This window comes from Cyprinodon tularosa, unplaced genomic scaffold (genome assembly GCF_016077235.1).
Source record: "Cyprinodon tularosa strain WSP-4 unplaced genomic scaffold, ASM1607723v1 ctg451, whole genome shotgun sequence".
Taxonomy (NCBI): domain Eukaryota; kingdom Metazoa; phylum Chordata; class Actinopteri; order Cyprinodontiformes; family Cyprinodontidae; genus Cyprinodon; species Cyprinodon tularosa.
In genome coordinates this window covers 220,764-246,090 of record NW_024039176.1, presented here as the reverse complement: position 1 = coordinate 246,090, position 25,327 = coordinate 220,764, and the positions used below count along the sequence as shown (strand labels likewise).

Here is a 25,327-nt window from a genome sequence, read left to right as displayed (position 1 = left end):
CTCCTTTGCAGTTTACAGTCCTGACTTCCTCAATCCATGTCAGGAGATGAACTCAATTCCAAAATCCCTTTATGTTAATATTGGGCTTTGCAAGCAGAGACCTATTAATCCAGCTTTAACCGTATAAGTTGCATTATTCCCCTTAATAAGATCACTGGCTGTGCAGTATAGGATTAAATACTTATATCATAACTGACAGTGTCATTTCCCATGGATGAGAGTGACTTTCCTCTCTCCGGTTGTCAGTTCCGCATTTAAAATCCTTGAATCCGCTGCCAGGGCTGCATCAGGGCATGGCTGGCTCTGGTCGCAGGTAATGGATGTGGGATAGTGAGGGGAATAAAAATCAGAGACTCCTTGAACCGCTCCTCCTCTTCTCTCATTGCCTCTTTCAATCTAATTCTCTGCTCCTTTCTGATTGCTTCTCTTTTTTTGTGAAGTGCAACCCTTTGCAGTGCTTAAGGTGGCGCTCTTTAATCTGGCCCTCTGCCCTGTTTCTAATTGGCAGTTGGATTGCTGTTGGGTTGCAGCGGATTGTGGGGGTAGGCTGTTAATACTACAGAACCTTTGGCGCCAGCGTAGGGGCGTTTTGCCAGGTTCTCAGTGAGGGACATTAATGCTGGAAAGAAAAAGCTGGATGCACTGATGGCCAGCATCCTTAATGATGAACTCATTATAACTTAAAACAAGTGCTGAGCATGTGTATGATTTACGGAAAGTTATAGCCAGTGAACGTGGGTTATGGGAAAAATTAAAGTTTAAATTAACTAAACAGTTTGTTCTTTTATGTTGCACTTATTTCCATTTTTTTCTTCTTTTGTAAACAGTAAAGTTTAAAAGTGACCTTTAAATGCCTTTAAATACAAAGGCAGGTTGTTATTTTTTTTATAATCATAAAAATCCTCTTTGGCCGTTTCTTTAGCACACATTGTTTCTGAGGATCTTACAAAATACCAGATTTTTAATCATTGTGTGCCTCGACTATTTCGACCTCATTACAAATTTTGACCCCTAGTGAAACCAAATTGAGCAACTTTTTGGCTTGTAGACATTTCTCGGCATGAGACACCTAATTTATTTATTTATCAAGTATCCATTTACTTACAGTATGCTATGAGTAAAATATATATGATTAAAGTTGGAAGGAAATAATACAGAAATGTTTAGAATTAACACATTCTGCAGAATGAACATTACAAACACAGCAGCAGAAATGGAAAAATAACAATAAAAAAAAATTTAGAAATACAAACCTGTTAAAAAGTGTAAAAGTTACATCTGACAGAAAATAAACAACTTTGCAATTCCGGAAATGGACAAAACATAACATTTGATTTGACCAAAGTTATAAAAGAACAACATAGAAACCGGCTGAAATAAACTGCATCTTTGTAGTGAAAGATTAATACGGAATGGTTGAGGTTTTATTGGTTTCTGTTTTCTTGAATTTTATCCTTTGAAATTTTGCAGACTCATACAAACTGAAGCATCATGGAAGCAATTATCAGAATACTTGAGCAGTTATTATTTACATCTTTTTAGATATAATGGATATTACAGTTTATGTGTTTTAAAAAGAGCCTCCTTGTTAATTACTCTTTTCTGTTCGGTCCAAAAGTTTCATCCGGGAAACTATTTAAATTCAAAAAAACATTTTTGAATTAAAAAATAACATTTTTTATCTTGGGTGGCAAGTGAAAGGTCTTCAAACTTGGAAACAAAGTGCAGTGGATTGTTTTTTAACTTTTTTGGAATGACTATGACCTGAATGACTGAGAATCTTCACCAGCATACTCTTTTTTTAAGTTCAAATGATAAGTAGTCTGAGACATGCCATTCCACTTTTAGAGAAAGTATCAAACTACAGAAAGGACTAATGCTAATACCAGGAGGTTATATGACCTTTGTGCACATCAGTTCAGAGGCCATGCAAAGGGTCAAAGACCATGAGTTTTCAGTAGAGTTCAGGACTTGAGCTCAGCTTCACCTTTATCCTGATTAAATGGCATACTGAAGATCATTGAAAGACCCCATATCTGTCTTTTGTTCTCTCATTAAGTTTAGAATGCCTGTCTTTTCCTGTAGACTTTTTCTAAATTTCCGTTGACTCAAAATGTTAAAAGTTTGGATCTGACAGTTTTCAAATTGACGGTGTGACCTTGATGGCAAAACTAACTTTCTACTTCTACCTTTGCTTGTTAAATGTCTTTGTCTTTAACATCTATTTTTCTCTCTCCCCCCATTCTTTTACTTTTTTTCTGGCAGAAGAAGAGAGCTCAAGCACTCCATACAACCGTGAGAGGCGCAATGCCATTAGCTCCCAGGCCCAGACGCCCGGCGCCCTTGACAGAACCGTGAACGAGGAACCCTCCACCTCGACGGAAGAACGCCCGTCTCTGCTCAAAAAGGAGCTGCACGGGTCCCTGCCCCATCTCTCTGACCATGCCCTGCCCTACAGAGGCACGCTGTTTGCCATGGACCCCCGTAATGGCTACCTAGACTCGCACTACCGTAAGTCCACAGGCCTACAAAAGTAAAGAAATTAGAAACTTAACAGCTCAAGGGCGTGTTTGTAGCACTTTAAATGCTGAGGGTGGCTTTGCCTCCTTACTGTAGGTGAAAGGCACGACTGTTAGATGCTTGATTAAGTCTGACAGATTAGACCTTCTCTTAGACTTGCACAGACATACACTTGCGAACACGTGCACACTCCCTTGTCTGGTTTAGTGCCTGGGAAGTTAGTATGGGGAATGGGCCGGCGTAGCTTCTTAATTCCCTCATTAGGGGCCTGTCTGAACACAGTACTCCACTTTCTCTCATCAACACACACTTCAAAGCCCAAAAGTAGTGCAGAGTCAAATCTCAGCAGCCCCCCCTGCTCTGCTTCCTTCTCTCTCTCTCTGGGACTCTGAGAAGTGGTGTGAGAGAAAGGGAAGGAGACGAAGCCCTGGTGTAGGAAGGTGAGGATAGAGCTGTGGTTCAATTGAGAGTTTGGAGATAATTTAAAGCAAAGATAGGGTAAATAGTGGTAGTTAGAGAAAAGCAAAGCTGTGTGTGCACACTGGAACAGAAAGCATGGAAGAAAGATGTTTTAAGAGACTGATTAGGAGGTTAATTTGGCAGTGACTCTGGCCTTTGGACAAAGATTCCATGTGATTGTTTGCTCAGTTTGGTTATTTTGCCCTCAAATTGGGCCAGACAGAGTTGGACTGCAGAATTTAAAAGCACTGACAGTAATGAAAACTTCACTTATCCCTAGCTTTGTACTGTAACTCTATTTATTTAGCCACTTCATTAACCGCTACTCCCTTGTGGTTGGGTGCCTGAGAGTAGAGCCACCAAGGTGCCTCTTTAAGGGAAAGGTTACTTTAAACCAGGTGAGGGTGCTTTGGACAGGAGCCTTGAGGGCACAACATTATTGCACATTACATCCTGACCTAACTCAGCAACACTGCCACTTCTCATTTTATGAATGCGTGTGGGTATGTGTGAAGGAGGCCTGGTGGTTCCAGACCGCTGGAGGGAGATGGGGGGTAGTAAAGGAGGGGGTTGGAGGTCACTCCAAGGCTTGGGGTCATGCGGAAAAGTCAAAGTCTGAAATGGAGAGTTCAAAAGAAGCATGAAAAGTCAAAAGGGTCATGGAGCTTTAAGAGAATTTCTTTGTTACCGAATCTTAGGGGCTTGAAAAAGCAGGACAGAGCTTTAAATTGCCTTCTAAGAACATTTCGCTCTTCTGCACAGCAGATTCTGAGCTGCCTCAATTGCCATTTTTATCTTGACTGAAATCATTTACGCTCTTAAAAAACTTACAAATTTTCCACATGGTATGCAGCTACCATGAAAACCCTTTTTTTAGTGAGTCAGATCCTAATCGTAAACTCATTCTTTGTACTTTTTTAATTCTGGTTTCGAATAATTTAACAACGGTCAATTTACTAACAACTAATATGTCATTAACTTTAAAAGACAAAAAGGGCAAATCCATATCCAGTTTGGTCTTTTAAGAAATATAACTACAGCACAATCCAGTTTTATAGTGAGATCAAGATCTAAATACCTAGATCTGAATGTTTATTTTGGGGGAGGAAATCAATAAAATGCACATAGTTATTGGGAATGCAAAAATAGTGTAGCAGCAATTTTAGATCATAAGCTCAAGAAAGAATATGAATGTTTAGTACAAACAGTCACTCAACTTTACATTTTAGAAATATGTTTATAGAAAAGGTGGCATTAAACCCTAGAGCTGACTAAATGACAATAAGAAGAGATTAAAAGTTAACTTTGCAACAGCAGTAATGAGCAGCTGCCTCGGCTTACTCCTTATTTGCTTGCCTGCTGAATTTCACTGATTTATGATTTATGTTGCTTGGAGATTTGAATACACTTAGACTTAGATTTTTTTTTTTCATTTTGTTTACACAAGTGTAAAACAAAAAGAAATTTTGTTTTGAACAGCTCTCTGGACAATTTCATCTTTTTTAAAAGTTCAGCCTTGAAAAATAGTAAAAATTTACAGTTCTAACTTTTTTTTTTTTTTTGAACGTAGAGCATCCCATAAAAGCTGTTTTTATAAACTGATTGATTGATTTATTGACTGATTGATTGATAGGTTACACTACCTGGAAGTAGGGCTGCAACAACGAATCGATAAAATCGATAAAAATCGACTTTTAAAAGCGTTAGCAACGAATTTAATCATCGATTAGTTGTGTCGCGCGATTAATGCGTCATCCGCCGCCGCCGTCATCCCGGGGAAGAAAAAAAAATATGGCGGAGCGAGTCAGCGCCGCAGTTGCAGTGTTGCCAACTCAGCGACTTTTCAGACCCCTCCAGCGACTATTTTTTTTAAAAGCGACTAGCGACAAATCTGGCGACTTTTTACGATGTCACTGGCGGCTTTTGGAGACTCTTACGTGAAAGCATGTATCGTTCCTACTCTTGTCCTCCAGCGGCAGCTGCTGCCGTGGGGCGCCTCCCCCATCCCAACGCCTTTCTCCCTCTCCCACAAGAATCCCTCTCAGAGCTGCAGCCGAGCCGCAGGATTTTAGTGAGGAGTTTACCCTCAGCGTCCAGACTGCAAATGAAGCGCGCATGCCCCGGGATTGACGGCGCAAATTGATCACAATAATTAAAATAGCCTGCGCTTTGTAAAGTGAAAAAAGTCGTAACATGCAACTTTTGTAAAAACAAATAAACATGGCACGGAAGCACCACTGTTATGACGCAGCACCTGAAAAGAAAACATGTTGGAGCCTTCAATGGCAGTGAAGAGAGCTGATCAGCAGGATGAGTAACCATGTTTGTTTCATTTTAAAGTGGGGAAACGTAACGTTAGTTTCTCAGGTAGCTCATCTGATGCTTTCCTTACCGTGTTAGTAGGTTACAGACAGTGATAAGGTTGGCTACTTATTTTACTTTTAATTTCATTTGAAGTAGCTTAAGCAGCGTTTATATTTTCTTTATAAATAAATTAATTTGCAAATTATGAGGGCAAGGCTTTTAAAGTTTAAATCTTCTGGCAAAGATAAAGTAAAGAAGATCCTGCAATTTATGGAAGTAAAGCAGAATAAAATCCAGCAAGATCAGTAATATGTCAATTAATTATCTGCCACATTCCCATGTAAATATCTGTCTTTGGAGGATGTGTTTTTTACCACCCCTAGTTCTCTCATTTTTATTCCAAATACAATTTATAATTTGAATCACAGGGCTATTTTTATCTCTATGGTTCAGTATTTTCTCAAGTAGCAACTTTAACTGCTATACTTTCCTGTCTTAAAAGGCAGAACTCTTCTAGTCTAAAAAAAACTAATTTGTTGAAATGGGGGGGCCTATTGTTTGAACCCCTTAGGGGCTTTAAAAAACAAAAATGCCTGTCTCTTTTTGCGCTTTATGAAACAAAGTACCCTATATTTTGTGGATGTACAGCTACATTTCTCATGTAAGTTTGCGTAGTTTTAAAACAAACATTTATTTTTCATATTGCACCAGTACAGTTAATGAGAAACCTGTACTTGTGTGCTTGTTTGTTCCGTCTAAAATGTTTATTTTGGAATAAAGAGGTTAATATAAAAAAAATATTTTGTGTCCGATTCATCGATTAATCGAAAAAATAATCGGCCGATTCATCGATTTTCAAAAATAATCGTTAGTTGCAGCCCTACCTGGAAGCCCTCTTTGCACCTTTTGGCAGGAAAATTAAAAGCTTCACCAGTTTAGAATTGATTGTCTTCTTCTTGAATAATTTTTTACTTTCTTTTTACAAAAGTTTAAAAAGTTCTCATCTTAGTTAAATTGAGATTCTAGCATTGTGTATGTTGAAACTAGGTTTGGGTTTAAGGTAAAATGACTAAGACATCATGTTTACACTTTCTTCTTATGAAGAAACTGTGCTTAGTTCTGCATTACCAATAAGAAGCAGCTCTACATGTTTTCTCACCACTTGCTCAGAAAATGAATCCAGATTATAACTGCCTATTTCTGAATGTCGTTTGAGAAACAGGAATAAAGATACAAAAATACTTAAAATATGCTTAAACTTAAGACTGATTAAATGTCATTTCCTGCCGTTAAATCAAAAGTGCTAATACAATAATTAAGCACTCCAATAAAATTCAAATTCATCCTAGTGAGAATGGAAAATAGCAACATTTCAATTTTAAAAACATAAAGTCTGAATGGCCGCTGTTGTTTTTTATTTATGTTTCTACGATTTCTCGTCTGCTCAGGAAGACTTATGATCTAAGATGAGAGCATTGTTGTGTGAAACGCCTCCTCCTGGCCTCAGGTGTTAAGGACATGAGTGTGTGTCTCAAGGCGGTACCGATTGATACAAACACCAGACACTGGTCTCAGGGGTTTTTCTCCGTATTTAAGGTCAGCAGAACCAAAGGAGTTCCCTTAAACCTTAGCAATTCTAATGCCATTTCTCACCCGCAGTACTTTGAACCACAGACCTGCAGCATCTGTTGCCACTCCTGCACCACTAGGTGTAATAAAGCCACTGTTTGGCTCTGCACGCGCACACACAACTCTTACTCAAAGGGCTTTGTCACCTCCTAAATTCAACCCAGGTGTGTGCGTTGCCAGTGTGTGATGGAGAGGGGGAGGTAAGCTATTGTGCTGCGCTTGCAGGGAGCAGCATGCCATGCAGCAGACATCCAGGTAAATCCGATTACTCTTAGCACTGCTGTGTGTCAGTGCTTAATGTGCCTAAATGCGATGGCACCTGCAGCCCTGCCACACCTGGCCGCCGGGTCGTTAACATGGTGGTGGAGCTATGGGAGGTGTGGGAGTTGAGAAACAAGTAGAAAGAAGGGGGGTGTTATCCTCGGGGATGGGGGGGATCCCTTCTATTCACCCAGACTTGCAATCTCCTACTCCTCTTGTGTCCTCAGCCTAAGACTGTGTTTACTCTGGTTTTTACACCCACTTCAGAGGAGAAAAGAGGAGGCACCAAGGAAACATTACTTCCATTGTTAGCAGTAGCTAATCGTAGCGATGGCTGAGTCTTAGCTGCTTTTCTTGGGCAAACATTGGATACGAGTCCATATCCTTCTTACCACAACGCTAATACACATGGCTTTGCTCTGGGATAAGGAGAAAAGGACTGAGATTAGGATTAATGAGAAAAAAAGTCTTTCTTAAAATCTTAATTGTTAGGAAGCATGAATAAGACGCACAGTGCTGACATCTGTTTACATTGTGTCCCGATTAGCCGGCCATTGGTCATTTAGCAACAGTCGGCCCACTTGCTGGCGAAGCGTCCCTTCTTCCTCCGAGGAGATCTTCGTCTTTAAATTCTTTCCTTCTTTGCCAGGCTAAGCATGCCGTGGACGTTGCTGCTGCTACGCTGAAACCCCAGAGAATGTTAAATGAAAGGAAGGGAGTTAGATAAAAGTCAAAGAAAGTACTTATGGAACTGAAGAAATGTCGGTTTGGGGGTTTTAGTATATCACTGACACAGTAGGTCACTGATAGGCAGAGAATGGGCACATTAAGTCTGTTCAAGCAGTGATGCCTGCCTGCCTATCAGTACAATTTAGCTCCTTAACAGATCTAGCCCATATCTTACTGCCAGGACCTTAATCCCTCATACCAAAGCCTTGCTGTCCTTGACTGATCCCAGAAACCCACCAAGCTAAGCTAGAGGCAGTGAAAATAAGGGTGTTTTGGCCAAAGATCTTCACATGTATCACAGAAACTTTGCTCTGAGAGTTCAGCAGAAGGTGGCTGCTTACGGGCCGCCAGTGTGCTGAGAAAAATACACGGAGCGATCAACAGTGCAGTAGAGGCTGTTTACAAGGTTGATCAATGTTAAGTCTTTTTAGTTGAAACCTAAACTGCAGTGCAAGTTATTCTGCCAGTCTCAATATCAAAACCCAGCTGACCATTGAAGTGCATGAGTGAGTTGTCACCAAACGCTACTCCAAAGTTCTGACTGTGCATTTCTTCCCTCAGTTCAAATAGAATGCACAACACCAATCTTGAAAGAATGGGAAAACTTTTTACCATTTTTTGCCACTTTTGAACCCCTAACTTTTAGAGATGCTGTTGGGATTTTATGTTATGGAAAAACTCAAACCGGTGCTGAATTGTGCAGTCGAAGCAGTAGTTTGATTGAATACTTTAAGTGCAAAATTATGCTGTAGGGATCCTTCTCTTGAGTAGACTCTATTGGTAAAAAGATTAATTGTATGAAGCTAAATTTAGGGCAATTAAGAAACAAAACCTGAGATTGTGTAGTTTTCTAACTCCCCTGGTCAGTACTTGTAAAACTGATGTTTGAAGGGTCTTTTGTGGGATGTTTCTGCCAGTGTTCTGTACGTATCAAAATAGCTCAAACTGAATTAAACTGTGAAAATCAGTTTCTAAAATGTACAGTTTTCAGTTCTTAGCTTTAACTGTTCTATTTTCACATATTTATAGGTTTTTATTTAATACATTCCTTTCCTCTCGCCATATTTTTGTGGCGCTGGATGGTGAAGGTCCACTCTTTTTTCATGTCATCCATCTTTTCATACACTTTGCCCTGCTGTCCTGTGTTCGCTAAAGATTATCTCTAGCCTTTTCTTTACCACTTCTTCATAATGACCAAATGTGGGGGTCAACAGATTCTTGTAGATATCTGCCTGGCGTCTTGGTTGCTTCTTGTGTTGATTTTCTCCTTGCCTGGGCCATTAGTTTAGGTGGACACCCATAACATGATAGGTTAAAATACCAAAAGCTTGAATTGGTGCTGTTTACTGATTAGTTGACTAATAAGAGGCGATTATTTACGCTGCATTTTATTTAGAGACTCAATATTGATGTTCATGACACTTATTTTTTGTTTATAAAAAAAACAGCTAACCTTCCACTTTGCCGTTTTTATATATTTGTGTTTGTCTATCACATAAAAAAACCCTTTATTCTCTGGTGTGACAATATGTTGTAAATCTCAAGAAAGAAGACTTACAAGGCAAGGTTTAAGTTCAGAACAACAAAGTGTGTTTTATGTACGCGTCTGTTAGTATATATATGTAAAGAGAAGAAAAAAGTGTTCCTGGGCTCTCTGTAAAACCAAATTCAAAGAACAAACTTTCTAGTCTCTTGTCAGTTTAAATGTGACAACTGACTGGGAAGCAGGTTCAAACACCCTCCCCTCCCTAAAGGGGGAGTCAGGAAAAAGCCTGGGGTGAGAGGACACGTGCCTGTTTCAAGGGTAAGTGTTTGTCTTTGTGATTGTTTCAATATTGGCTTTTTGAGAGCGGTGGCTCAGCGTAGTCCCCCAGCAGTACGCCTGCACAGAGAAGCCCGAGGCACACTGCAGGCGATGGAGAGGGATCCCTTCCATCCAACTCCTTTCATGAAGAAAGAACAACATAGGCCCTTGCTCTGCTGTGGCCCCTTGGTCCAGCACGCCAGGGATAATCAGATCATCCCCTTTTATATAGCTTATTAGAGGCATCTTATGCTGTAAGATAGGCAATATTCTCACATGCTTTTTGCCCCTTTGTAGTGCATGATGGTTTAAGAGGGTTAAGCAGAGTATGAAGTGCTCTGGGAATGCACTCTTATACCGTCTTAAGGTCATGTGGTGCTCTCGTCACAAGGCTCATAAGTGTGAACTTAATATCTTGGAGTAATGGAGGCCCTCATTGACAATGACAAGATTAAATATGAAGGGGCTAAAAAAGAATTAAGACCAGAGCTGAAGACGCTCTGAAGGAATGGTTCTCATTTCCTTGGATCAGTGCAGCTACATCTGTCGGTACGTCATCCTGCTTTGTGGGTTCGACTAGTTAATCAGTAGACTTGCAGAGGCGAGTAAAAACAAAAAGACTTAGGAGAAAGATTTGTGGCCTCTTGTCCACCCAAATAGAGAAGAAACTGCATTTGGCAAAAGCCCCCTAAATAAAAGAAAACAAGTAAAAAGCCCAAACTACCTGCTTAAGGGGCTTCTCCTAAGTGCTCTGCTCTTCTTTAAGTTTACCTTCCAATCTCCAGTAGGATGAGCACCTCACCTCGGTGAGCTGGAGGGGGATGAGGCATGTTTGTTTCTCTTGTATTTAAATCTCATCAGTGCCTTTCTGTATTTCTCTCTTACGGCGGTGAAGATAAGCACCCTTATTCCTTCAGCCAACAAGCCGTATCTGGCTCTTGTCTCTAGAGGGTCGCGAGTGCTTATTGTTCAACATGGAGAGGAGGCTGATGAGTGCAGTGTAATTAAAATGTTTCTACCAGGCTGGTGAAATGTAAGAAATCACTGGAGGAAAGGCGAATGGCTGAGTTGGAGGGGGAAGAAGAAGAGCCGGTGAGAGAGAGAGAGAAGGGGGGGGGGGGGGTAACAAAGCAGAAAATGAAGAGAGACATAAAAGAATGGGAGCTGAAGGAGGTCATGCCCATCACAGGCTTTAGTGTTGCCTTCAAAGATGCCTGGGACAGGTGGCAGCTCCAGACAATCTCACACCACAGAGTAGCATCCTCTCAGGGGGAGATAAGGGATTCCTCCATCTCCCCTCCCTACCTCTCCCACTCTAACGCGTTGCCTTCTCAGCTTCCCGTTTCGTTGCTCTCCCAGGCGGGGTGCTTTGATGTAGCTCTCTGTGAGCGGGCAGCTGTAGGCCACGGGGGCTGCGCGAGAGCCTCCACCGCTGGGATCCGAGTGAAGCGAGCCTGGATTGGCCCGGGCTCTCAGGTGCCCAGCACTTTCAGGTCTCATTAAAGCCCTCCGGAAGGGTTAATCCTCTTTAGGGTTTTCTCTCTGTCCATGCCAAGAGGAGGCCCCTGGGCACCACCTGCGTGACCAAGACTCAAATCCCTGTGACACAAGTTCCCTCTGCTTGTACTTCTGCTCTCCTTGCTCCTTCCTCTTCTTCATTGACTCTTCCTCACTTCGTCTCCCTCGTGCATCCTTTTCCTCGCCTTCACATCCCCTGACAGTACCTAGGCCTGTTGTATGCCTTTTCTGATTATTTGGGTGGAGAGTGTTGACTAGAGTGCAGTAAGTGGATTACAACTTTGTCCTTGTTTTGGGATGCCATGAGGAGGGAAAGGGGAGAGATCAGGAGGATGTGCTTAGAATAATGAGAGGCTGGATTAGATGGAAGAAGCAGAGTTAGAAACAGGGTGAACGAGAGGGTAAGGTGACATGAATAGAAGCACCACAGAGAGGAGAAAGGAAGGGGAATCAGAGGGTTCCAGATGTTGTGGTACTTATACGATCTAATTGGTTCAAAGGGCGTCAAACCATATCTGGCCCTGCAGAGCCTAGAAGCCATTTGTCTGCCTGCTACTGTGACACCGGTCTTTACTCTGTGACACACACTTTCCTTTGTTAGCTAAAATAATGGCCTTGTACCCCTTGAGACTGAAGCAGACTCTGTCTAATGCCTGAAAGGGAGTAGAGGAAAACAAGGCAGCAGACTCTGAGGGCAAAGGAAAAATGTTCGGAATTCACAAATTCATCAAAGTTCAAGTCAAGAGAAGGATGCTCTCAGTGTATAAACCCAATATTAACATGAATAAAAATGTCAGTTTATTAGTTTATTCAGTTTTAATAATGTTACATATAGAAATGCATTGATTATACAAATATATAACTTTTTCCCAGTCACAATTAGAAGAATGTGCATAATTAGTCTGGGCATCCCCTCTGAAAAGAATTGGATGCTACACAGTCACACTGATTGGAACTTGTTTACTGTTGTGGTAAAATAGAGAGATGGAAGCTGCTTCTGTAGTCCAGCAATATGAGTAGTTGGGATTTTTGTGGTAACGTTTTTACCCAAACTGAGCATCTTTGTTTTTCTTCTTAGCAAAGAGGAAATTGAACAGCATTCATTCTCCCAGCCTAGTTAAAGATTATACTGATTGTAGAAAATTTCCATTAAAAAAACATATAAGAACATTTAAAGAGGGAAAAAAAATATTCACAATAGTTATTGCTGCTCGATAAAAGAGAAACCATTGTATAATATAATTCTACTATTATTTTAATATGAATACAAAATCACTAGATGTTGACATTCAGAATTGCTGCAGTTTCTTGTAAAGCCTTTAGCACTGCTGGCATAAAAACCACCAGTCTATGTTTTAAATGTAAAGCTATATTTTTCAATCCTGTATGTTTTATATGCTTCTGTGCATTCTGACACTTGATTAAGGTGATTCCAGTTATGTGAAAGGCTCTAATTTAGTTATCAGTTAAAATTAGGTGTGCTCACCCTTAATCCTCTAAAACCCCTGCAGGGCCGTGTGTTTTACAAACCAGAGTTGAGAAATAGGTCTAAGGCCGGGGTTTTTAGACATTTCAGCCAGTGAACACCAAGATAGAAAGTTCCAGAAACTGTTATCAGTTGAGTTTGAATTTTTTTTTTTTTTTACTTTTATTGTAATTTATATACATAGTGTATACAAAATGAAATTTCGTTTTGAACAGCTTTCAGAAATTTTCCCATAAAGTGCAGCAGCATAAAAAAAGTGACATTTAAACATTTAATTATTTAATTAAAAAAGTGAATTCTATTATATAATAGGAAATTTGGTTATTAAATTAGTAATTTATATTGATGGTTTATTTTGTTATTTAATGATGTACCAAATGGTATATTATTTGTTTTAATAGGGCATTTAACAGTACCTTTGTTTCTTTAATTTGGACATTTACTTTTATTTATTTGATCATATATTTATATATTTATTTATGTCCATTGTGGTCATGTAGCCTTTCTGTTTTCTACTGAAACTTTTGCTCTCCTTCTCTCTGTTGTGACCTAAATAAACAGCAGAATTGTTATAAAAACACAGTTTCCTTTAAAAGAACCTATCTGATTCCCCTGCCTTCATTTTTAAAACCTCATTGATATTAAAACATACTTTAAAACATACTACCAAAAAAATTGCAGATCGAAGAGTGTTGCTACCGACCCGTTAGCTCTCTAACTGACTGGGAAAAGCTGTGAGGATGTAACTTGAGAAAACGTGACCATCATCTTCTACTGGGTTTCTACCAGATACTGGCCCATTTCCTGACATTACTGTCAGCGCTTCAAAATAACTGTTTAGCTGTATCCACCCTCTACTCTTTACTAATTAGACTAATTAACTTCCACAGAGACACGTCTTATTAGAGATATAAAAAACTGAAAGTTACTTGTAGCTGAGATATATAAACCATACATTTTCAAAAGATTCGATTCCACCGCTACTTTTGAGTCTGGAGCCTTTGTAATTAAAGAGTATACCAGATCTTTATAAAACCTCCTAAAGTTAGCTGTTTATTACTAATTGAAAGCATTGCTGCGCTATGTACACAATTTTGTCAACTTCTACAACAAATGGGCTGTAAGCACCTAATCTGGATGATTTCTGATATAGTTATGTTTTTTAGATTAACTTTATACAAATTTTTATTTAAAAAAATCTGCAGATATTTACCTGTGACCCAAGCTTTTAAATAAACTTCCTAAAAGATCAGATACCTGGGGTGTATGCTCTTTTTACTAGAAAGAATCATATAGTAGTGGAAGTGAAAAGCATGTACTCTAGTCCTCCTGAGTTGATCTGAGGTTTAAATCGACTACCTCTATGCCTGAAAGTTATTATAGTTTGGAGAAAGAGGGGTAGACAGATGTAAGAGATAAAGTTTGGATGTGGATAGAGGTGTTGCGGAGTATTTCAGCTAGGAAACTGTCTGTTCCCCCAGCTGGGTGGGAGTGCAATGGGGCGTTGAAGGTGCACAGCTCTTTGTTCTGCTCTTCAGCTTATTCCAATCTGGGGCAAATTCTTCAAATGCAGGAGATAGATTGGTGCTCGACAGAAGGCCCTCTGAAATTCCCTTCCCTCCCTAAACCATATGGGAAACACTGGGAGATTGAATGAGAGGGAGGGGAAAAATAGCTGGATCATGCTGGGGGCCCCCTGGATGAGCTGCGTTCCGTCAAGGAAAAACTTGCGCTGGTGTGCAATTTGTTACGATGGACTAGATTGTAAATGTCTTGCAGATGCCGGAATGCCGGGAATACTGAATGTCCTGCTGGCATGTTTATAAATTATTTGGGATTCTGGTTTTCAAAACCTTTAGGATTTGGTTTAAATTAACGTGGTCGTCGCTGGAAGTAGTGAAATTTTCTAAACTGATTGAACAAGAAGTAGAAGTGCAGAAATATGCTTGAAATTTGGGGCATCAACCGTCTTGTTCGGTCTAGACAGACAAATTGCTTGTGACATCGAACAGCTTTGGAATGTATATACTTGAAGAGAAAGCTGTCTGTTATCGTTTCTCCTTTTATTGCTAATTTTCTTTCCTCTTTTGCACCGTGTTAATTACTTTCACTGACAGAGGTTGTTTCTGTTCAGGGGTGTGAGAGCCACTGGGAAAGAGAGAAAAAGACTCAGAGGGGGAAAGTGTAAAACAACACAGCGGAAAAAGGAAAGAACTATTGATTTTATAGAGGAAGGGCAGAGCGTGATCTGCCAGCCTGGTGCATATGATGAATGGCAGACAGATTGGCAAACCAATGCAAAACACACTTCTGTTGTTTAACCTCTCTGCTGCTTTTTTTTCTTACTCAATAAAACATCCTTTCTGAATAAAAGCTTGTTCTTATCTGTATTGCTGTTCCCTGCGCTTTGCAATGCATTGAGAAAGCTCTGCACAGCATGAACATTAGGCTAATTTATACAGTGGTAATTAGGCCATTAGACCTGAAACAATCTGGGACCTGTAATTAGGCAAAGCGCTCCAAAAGTCAACAGCAACTCCCATTGAGCTTAGCTAAACAGTCTCTTAAAGTGTTATTTACATGTCCAAACAGCTTGAGGTCTCAGTGTAAACAAACATGGCGAAAGGAGGGGTGAGAGGGGATTGATCAGAGAGGGGGAATTTGGCATCACAAGAGAGGAAGGATCCAAAGCAGTTCTCCTGATGGTCTGCTTCAGGGTCTCTTCATCTTCTTTTCAATCTCAGAGTGATCAGAGGTCCACAATCAGACACTTGAAGGAAATTGGGATCAAAACAGCTGCATTTTAGGCCAGTATGGATAATAAATACCAGTAGTTATGTTTTAACTTTTTTGTGGTTTCTGATGCAAGACCTTATCGTTTGATTCAGAACTTCTAAGAACCGCAAATATTTCAGAATTTGAACAGTTTCAAGCTGATGAATGTGTTTTGGATATGTTGTAGTCCTTTCATTCATGCCTGTTTGTTTTATAGTCACAGTAGGGCTTTATGTTTGATAAATTATGAAGATGATCAATCATAAAGCTGCTTAAATCTGCTTAATTCTCACTAAAAAGCCAATTTAAGTTGTGTTATTTTCAAAAGATTTTATATTAAGTCATATTTCTGCTGACAGTGGTGTTGATATTGATAGATTATTATAAAATATGAGAAATTATGAAAAAGATTAAACCAAAATATAATTGTGTCTTCCTAATGGTAAATACTGTTTAGGGGAATGACATAAACCATTTTCTCTCAGAATGTAATCAGCAGATTATTTAAAGTGAAGTTGATTATAACATCAAATTACCTGAAGGCAACGTGCCAGGCCAGTCAGGTTCTTTTTGTACTTGTCAATGTCTGGTATAGAAAGACCAGACGAGCAAAGGACTGGTTCTGCTTCCTTTGGTCTGAAAATATGCATAGATCTCTAATGAATCATTTGCATCTTTCTTTTTTTAGGGCTCATGACGGAAGACTATTACCCCTTTTTATATTTCTGCTTCAAAATTATCATTCCTATATCATTGGTAAACGCTAAACACTAGCAATTCATGTTCATTGGACAGAACATGAATTGCATCAGTGCCTGTATGCTTTAGCTAAATTAGCTTGCAACGGTGAGCTTTTCAGCTCAACAGTTGTCTTAATTTTTATTTTAAGTACCATTTAAAAACAAACGAACAAACTAAAAACTAGAAAGACAGAAACAAACCACTGTAGACATACTGATCATAGCAGGCCTGCTCTAAAAAAAAAAAACCCACTATGGTGCATCGAATAAAACTGGCTGCATGGCTACCTTTTTTCAGCAGGTGTTAATGATTCACATATAAAAACGTCGCTTGAGGAAAAAATCTATCCAACATGAATAATTTTTTCAAAACAAACTTCTCTCCAACAGCTAATGCCATCTTTTCCACTGGCTCTACTTGGTCCGGCTGTACTCCGCTCCACCAATTTCAAACATTTCCATAACTGCTTGTTGAGTACCGGTACTGCCGTCTTTTAGGTACGATCAGAGATTAATTAGGCCAAAAAAAGGCAGTGGTGATGCTATTAAACCAATAAAGGAGTGGAGTAGAGCAAGCTAAAGAGGAGCTGCTGGGAAAGGGGCATAAGAACACCACAGTATACCCTCTAAGAGCAAGCCGAAAATTAATCTCAGGCCCATTTTTCCTAAAGCTATCGCAACTTTTCTGATCTTAAAGTTGTATTAAGTTACTTTGTCATTTGTAATGTCTCACACGTGCAATATAAAATGCTACTGGGTTATGTTTAAAAAGCAGGATTTAGAGTTGGATTGATTTTCATCTCAGTGTCAGTATCAGAAAAATTGCAATAGAAAAGAACCACATGCATCTATTATTTTCAAGATCTATTTCAAATACCATATGTGCAAATTCTCCAAGCTAATATTTATATTTGGTCTGTTGGATAGACTGCCACTGAACTCCATACCCAGACTAGATGCATATGTTGTAGATGCTAGGGAGCTAAAGCTCACAGAGAGGGATGTGTACATGTAATATGGAAAAGAAAGAAAGTTCGGGAAAATGAATCTTAATTATATCCAGTGTTCTTTACAAGCATTGCAGTAATGTTTCCCATGTATCGTGCAGCCCTCGCACTAAAGCATATTTAGTCCAAAGTTGCAAAGATTTGCTGCTTTCCCATTAATTGTCAGCTTAACTAAAGCAGTTATTAATACAGTTATAAAGTTTTTGAAATCTCCACATTTGCATATATAAGTCAAAGCTTTTTACTGTATGCTTTGCACGAAGCTTCACACCCCGCCAAATGAAAACAAAGTATTGATACTAAAGTAGGAAACTTTTTATCCATTAGAATAATCTGTTATTTGTGCTTCCAGAGGCCAAACGTGACTAATACTACTGCCACGTGTTTATTTTAATTTTGTTTTATAATAATGGTTACATTCACCTACTCGTTCCAAAGTTTAGAAAGGAAAAACATACAGTGTAAAACACTCTGGAGCCAGAGATTTATCTGCCTCATGGGAACATCATCCGCGGTAAGAGCCAAGAACAAAGTCCCTCCTCTTTGCAGAGTGCAGCCATAAACTCTTGCTGGCTTTCACTTCCAATAAGGAGCAACAAGAGCTGTGCATTTATATGCCTTCAAAAATGCACAGAGACAGTCTCAGGAATCATTTACACTTTGTGCAAACTGTTGCAAAGTTGTGGCGTGAAATGCGGGCCTTTGCTGCAGACGAACATGCCGAAGCTGTGAGATCACGAGCAGTAAAGAGAGGTGGCATAATGAAACCTGGCAGTCACAGCTCCGGCGCAGGCTTCATATGTTCCACATTAGCAATTCACAAACCTCTGGAGCAGGCTGCAGCAGCTCCTTTTTCTCACTCTGCCTTAGTCACTTATGACAATCTGTCACTGGCTCTTTGTGTTCTTGCAGCAGAGCGTCAAGAAGAAGTGCTCTGTTTATGGAGGAGAGTTTCATCCTATGCTGCGGGTGACACCCTGTTAGAGCAGAGTCACTGAACCTTTTACCAGAAGAAAGAACGAGCCCAGGTTTACCCATTGAGACAATAATCTCTCAGTGCTGACTTGACAACAAAAGGAAGAAAAAAAGAAATTGCTTTTAGTACCAAATCGAGAAAAAGGGAATAAAAAGTGACAGAAATTTGCCACGAGTATCACATCACATACATCCCAAAGTGAAGAGAGTATCCCTTGTAGAAAACACTGCTATAATGAGCAGAGATTAACCAATGAGGATATTGGAAATAATGTGCTTTAGGCTTTATCCCCACAACTCCTTTTGAAATGAATCAAGTGCTCAATAAAGGACAAGGCAATTACCGTCCTCTCTTTAATGAAGGAGAAGCTGGATTTTGGTCCTGAGCGTGGTGAGCTTGTGTTGAATTAGAATTAATGAGTCTGGTCAAAGTTTGCGTCTAATTGCCCTTTCATTAAGACCCATTTATTATCATATCTTAATAACTTCCATCCCTTCCTATAAGAGACTGACAAAAAAAGAATGCCGCCGTTCTTTAAAGTTAAGCTGAAGTTATTAAAAATAATTAGGAAGAGTAAAGACTAGCTGATTGATGAATGAGAAAAATGCGTTTCTTAACCTTTTTTTGTAATTCTGCTTTTTTTTCACTTGAATGCTTCAGATTATTAAACACATTTCATCATTGAGCGAAAATGGTCCTACAAAATACAAAAATAGTTTTTATGTGAAAGAAATTGAGGATTTAAGTGATTTGGCTTTAGTTGAGAAAATTCCTGCTGCTTCATATTATTTGGATTTATATCAGACTTTGACTAGGCCACTTTAATGATGTTGATATTTTTAGGGGGTTTGGCCCTTCAGTATTGGAATACAGTAACTTTTCTTCTATTAGTCAAACTTTATTTTAGGGTTTTCTTCTGTAAAGCAGAGATAATGATTCCCTTTGTTACGGCAAGTATTCCAGCTTGTGAAGCAGGAAGGCAGCCCCACCACCACCATCATCATCATCATCACTATGTGTTTGTAGGTGTGATGTTCTTTTTGTGAAATACTCTGCTTGTTTCACATTAAGTGTAACAGAAAGTTCCACTAGCCCTGTCAGTCCAAGGAATATTTTCGCAAAGATGTTTTTCTTTGTCAAATATGAAACAAGACTTGGTGTTCTTTTTGGTCACCTCTAAATCCCACTCTGGAGCTCTCCCACAAATAAAGTTTTTTCTTCTCTCTTTCTTTTTTCCTAATTATAAATTCTGATCTTATCTCAGGCCGGTGGGACCTCAAGATGTTCTTTTTTTTTTGTGTACTTCTAGATCAGTTCTTTACATTTGGTAGGCCGGACACTCAGGATAGGATCAACTATTGTTCCACATTTTCTCCGTTGATAATAGGAATTTTCACCGAGGTTCTCTGGATTCCCTAAAACTATAAATGCAATATAACTTTTTCCCGACTGATCAGTATCTGTTTTGAAAATCGTGTTGCTTTTGGAGATTGTTTTAGGCTTTTCAATGGTGCCAAACAGATTCTAAATAACTGAATTTTTCTGTTCTAAAATATTCATACTAAATAATAATCGTGTGGTTCACCTAAAGTAAATAAGGATTTAAACAGATTTGATAATTACTTTCTCACACATCAACAGGTGATGATGAAATTGAATCATCCTTAAAAACAGAAGGCATGTGTGACCTGGAAAATGTTTTTTAACAGTTCTTTATTTCTCAAGAAGCAGGGAAGTCACGTGTTTTTGTCAAGCAAATTTCATAGATTAGAAATAAGACATACAAGATACATGTCAATGTGATATCGAAGTTGTTAGCTTTGCAGAAGGAAAGTGATTAAGAATTTTCTCACACCATCCTAGTCTTCAAACCTGGAAAAACAGTCATGCTGTGGAGATTATTTTCCTTAACAGGGTCATAGAAGCTGGTTTTACTTAATGAGGGAAAAACTGGAAGCAGCTAAATTCAGGGTAATCCTGGAAGGAAACCTGTTAGATTCTGCTAAAAACATGACACCAAAGAAACTAAGAAGCAGAAGCATTCAGACAGAGCAGCAAATATCAAGAACCACTGCTCTAGATCTGATCTTATTCAAAGGTTACCGTGGCAAAGTCAAATCCAGACCTGAATTAGTTAGAGAATCTGTGGGTTAGAATACCAAGACTTAGAAGTTGATGTTCCTATACACTCTATTGAATCTGACTAAGCTTTCAGGAATCTTTCTTTATTATGGATCCATAATTATTGAGACACTCGACTCAGAATCCACATTTATAAATGCAGACAAAATTACAATGACTTAGGAGAGGATCCTAAAAGTCTGGGAAGTCTTTAAAATGAAAGAGATAAATGATCAAAACAAAAAAGAATTATAAATATGGTACTTGAACAAACTACATAAAGAGAAGTATGAAATATGTAGCCTACATGATGATGTAAGTTGATATATTTACATAAAAAAGAAGCTATTTCACTACTTCCCGCCATCCTGTTTATTCCACTTTACAGTTATGTGCCATTTTCTGTTGGTCTATCACACAAATTCCAATAAAATACCATAAAAAGTTCAACTGCTATCAAATATCTTACAAAGCACCAACACAACTACTCTCCTTCAGCTACTCTGGTGTGGAGGGAAGTTAAAACTCAGATGTGCATTTCATTTTAGGCTTCCTCCTTGCCTTCCAGCTGTGTTTCGTATCAGAGGATGAGAATGCCCCTTAAATATCCAGAAGAGCAGGGGCAATTTAGTCCTGGAGTAAACAGTATGGAGTCCCAACAGGAAACAGTGGAGATGGATTGCAGGATGGAGGCGCTCCCCCACTTTTCCTTTGCTCTCTGTTCTCTCTGTATACATTCTCCCCTCCAGTGACACGAGCATGTTTGCCTTGCTAATGGAGAGCTGCGCTGGTGTAAAAGAGGTGGCAGGCTCTATTTAGACAGGGCTATGGTAAAGTAAACTTGTGAGACGATTTAAATAAACCTCAGTGGAATAGTTTCGGCGTGCGGCAGCGAGGGAGGGAAGGAGTGATGAAGGAGAGAGAAAAAGGGTCTGGACTATGCAGTGGGCTGCGCTGAGTGAGTGCCTCCTGAGACATAAACAAAAGAGGTCTGGGTAATTCAACGAGGAGTGCTGGATGTGGGAATGAAAGCATGTGTTGCAAAAAAGCAAATAGGTGGAGTCTTTGAAATTATCTCGCAGTTTGTAATCTCTGCAGTCATCCTCCCTCCTTCTGATCGGCCAGGATGACAGAGGTTAGTACAAAGTTCCTGCTATGTGGGCAGGGGAGGAGCTAGATTAGAGAGCATGAATTTTTTACCAGCAGCGGGCTGGTGTGCACACTGCACGGTGTAAAACCTGAAAGCTTCATTTCCGAGTCTGACAGCCAAAAGGGCGGAAAAAGCCCACGAGGTGAGCCGCGCAGAGTAAACAGATCAGATTCTGCCTTCGTCTACTACAAGCTCATCCCAGCTTCCCCTCATCCCTTCCTCCCTCAGCAGCAGCAGCAGCAGCTCTGAAATCAGCCAACGTGAGCCAAGCCAGAAAAACATCATCGGGAGAAAACCATCAAACAGGCAGAGTTGGAGTGGTCAGATACTTCCCAGAGCTGCATGGAGTCGGATTGTAGCACTTATCTCTGTAACTGGGAGTGCTGGATTAAAACTTTTACTTTTCGCAGCGCCTTGCAAAAGTGTTCATCCCCTTTGGGCCCCCCCCATCATCATTTCACATTGGAATCGTAAATGTTTGTAAGAGGAACTTAAAGTAATGCATAACTTGAAGTGGAAAAAAATGGGTCCTTGCTTTTCTTGTACATATGAAAAACTTAAAAGTGGGTGCAATATTATCTAGCCTATTTAGGTAAACACCCATAAAAAGAGCATTGTGTAACGGAATACCTTATAAAGTTGCCCAATGAGTGACCACTGTCCACCTCTTTGTAAAATATAAGTACAGATGTTCTGAAAGGCCTCATTGGTCCAATAGAAGACATTTGTGAACAAATACAGTGTCGTCGGAAGTTGCCCTGAAACGGTTGAAAGGTTTCAGTGTTGTTTTGTCTTTGAGCAAGACACTTCACCCGCATTGCCTACTGATGGTGGTCAGAGTGCCCGGTGACACCAGTGTATGGCAGCCTTGCTTCTGTCAGTGAGCCCCAGGGCAGCTGTGGCTAAGATGTAGCTTTCCACCATCAGTGTGTGAGTGTTTGCGTGAATGGGTTAAACAACTGAATGGAGTGTAAAGCGCTTTGGTCAGGTCTCCTGAAGGAACGGAGTAGACCGGTTAGAGGAAGAAATTAAGAGGAAGTTTAAATCAGCTCCTTTATTAAACAGCATCCATACCCTTAAACACATCTCTATACATTCCTCTACACAGATTTAAAAGAACTGTTGGTCATCTTGTCTGTTCCGGTAAAGTCCCGCAATTTATCATATCAGAGTTAATTTAATACCAATGAGGATTACAACTCCCTCTTGTAGAAATGTGTCTGTTCTTCTGTGAGTATTCTAGATTTTCCCCAGAAATGCTGATGTTGCATTTGTCAGATGAGGACAATGAAGACACATTTTTTAACTACAGCACATACAGCAAAGAACAATAATTGTAAAGCTTGGGGCCATTATTATGCGCTGCGTAGGTTTGGAGAAATAGGCATTCAGGTAAGAAGGTCTCTATAGACGTAATGCAAAAACAGTTAAAATGAAACAGGCACATTTTTATATTTTAGAAAATTACTTTTATTGGAATTCTTTACATATATATATGTGTGTGTATGTGTGTATGTTTTTCCCATCCACAACTATTTCCAAGCATCCAAACAGCTGTTTTTTGTAAGTTAGGGGAAGTGTGGTAGACATCTTCAGCTTGCTACCAAGCAGGTGCTGATGAACAAGGGGTTTAATGCTCCATATGGAAAAAAACTTATTGGCATCTAAATACCCTGTGGTTCTAGACACTCTGCTTGAAGATTTGCCTTCACTTTGTGTGCATGGCTACTCTCCCAAACCTGAGATCCAGCACTGGTCCTTTGTAACAAGTGGAAAATGATGACAGCTTGGATCCAGAGAGGCCTTTTGCAGTTTCCCTTTGATAAAAACCACCAAATCCAATCCTGCCGCCTCCCTTATAATTTGATTAAGTGCAGGAAGATTCACCCAGAACTCGCCAATATACTGAAAACGTGTCCATATAACACTCGAAACCTGATTCCCAAGCATCAGCTGGACCATCACACAGAGACCTGCTCGAACAGGATCAGTGGTCACTGAAGACAATGGGCATGACTGGAATGTCCTGTCAATACTTGGACAAACCCAAAATCAACTGAGGAATGGGACAAAGAGGCAGATTCTGGTCCAACACCCTTTGTGTTGGGGGAAACCTCCAGGTTGGAGGGGGCTATTAACAACCTTGGTGCAAAACTTCAAAGCACCCACTGCTCTCCCATGGTCTAGTTCCATCCCATAAGCTGTTCACCCCATGGCCTGCTGTATCTGATCTACGCATGCACATTTTTGATAACTCTGAAAATCATTGTGAAAGTGTAAACATTTTTGTTCTGTCCATATTGATGCAATAAAAAAAATATGTTATGCTTCCAGAAATACTTCTAGACATGACTTTTTAATAAGTTTTCCGGTTTAAAACAGATACTCTTAATCTTATCTGGCTTTGATTTTAGTGTATTATGTTTTGGTTATTTTCAAATGTGTCTTTTGTTTGTCTCTCTAAGGAAAATAATCTTGATGCTTTACCCTAATGCTGTAGGATTGTAAACAACACCAACCGGATCACCTCCGGACTGTCTGTGTTTTATCAAAATCTGGCGCTTAAAGTCTCTATGAAATGAGTAAATGATGAGGTAAGCAGCCCCAGATCAACACCTGCTGCGCTGCCCAGCAATGCAGCTGCATTTGTCATGGCCTGGCCATGACAAATGCCTGGAACCCCCCCTGCTGTTTGGCCATCTGCCCACTTGGCTCAAATGTTTACAGGCGAAAACAAGAAGTAAAAACACATACCTTGCAGCGTTAGACTTGCTGAGTGAAGTTAAACAGATGTTGACACATGCTTTGCCTCGGGGTGCTGAGACGCAGCTTGGCCTCGGCAATAAAGCGACACGTGCTTTAAGAGCGAAAAGTGAATGAAGATGAAATCCTTCATTTGCCTTTTTGTTTAGTTTCACAACTCAGGTTGGCAGCGATTGCTGAAGAATTCCTACTCATGGTTTGCTTGCTTTGACTTGTCCAAGAGTAAGCAAGTTGGTGCTCCAAGGCTCAAATCCAGATTTAGTTTTACATTTTTTGGAGTGTAGTTAAGGTACATATGTGGGATTTTAGACTGTTTTCACTGCAAGAGTTTCAATTTCAGTGGTAAAAATAGAGAAAAGGCTTACTAGCACATATTATGCAAATGTTGTAATGTTTTCTCTGAGGTAGGGTGGGGAGAAGCCTCCGGAAAAGGATGTTTTTTGTTCTCGTTCGGTACGTTCCATTGGTCATACTTAAATGTTATCCTTTGTGTGAAACCACATTATGCCGGGCACAGTGAGAAATGTGCCATTTGGCTGCTTTTCTTTTGGTTATTTACCACTGTTTATTTAAAGCCCTATCAGCCTTGAGACATTTAGAAACACTGCCTCAGAAAACCTTTTGGATCAGGGCATCTTTTAGCTCAGCACGTTTAATGAGCCCTCATTTTGGGTGGCTCCTCTAAAAGATAGCCATCAGCCAGTGCCTTTCATTACAGCTGTGATTTGGATTAGCTAAAGACAGTATGGATTCACATAGACATGCAAAATATATATAAAAAAGTATGTCTTCCTCTGCCTTTCTGCATGGCTGCTCTATTGTAAACATAGCTTAAAGCTTAGTTAACATTGCTCCAAACCTTAAATATCTCACAGAGAACTGTTCAATTGATCATTTAAATTGAAAGAATGGATCACCTTCTAAGACATCTGGCTAAGGTGAAACCCTGTACAAGCAGATCATTAATGATTAAAACAACTGAGAGCGAACACACGCAGCAGTACGACTGATACCCGTAGCTTGTCTAACAGTTTACATTTTAAAAGTCTGACCGACCACCATCTAACATATTTATTTTGTCTTGT

General features: G+C 39.7%; 1 protein-coding gene across 4 annotated transcripts in view; it reads left to right on the top strand.

Moving 5' to 3' along the window:
• gli3 (GLI family zinc finger 3) overlaps positions 1-25,327 on the top strand; it is a 132,488-nt gene that overhangs the window by 49,855 nt on the left and 57,306 nt on the right. For 3 of the 4 annotated variants that reach the window (XM_038300629.1, XM_038300627.1, XM_038300626.1), the window contains one exon: positions 2,266-2,511. In XM_038300629.1, the coding sequence (XP_038156557.1) occupies positions 2,266-2,511 (246 nt within the window). The remainder of the gene's footprint in view (positions 1-2,265; positions 2,512-25,327) is intronic. The other variant, XM_038300628.1, reaches the window with a different exon arrangement.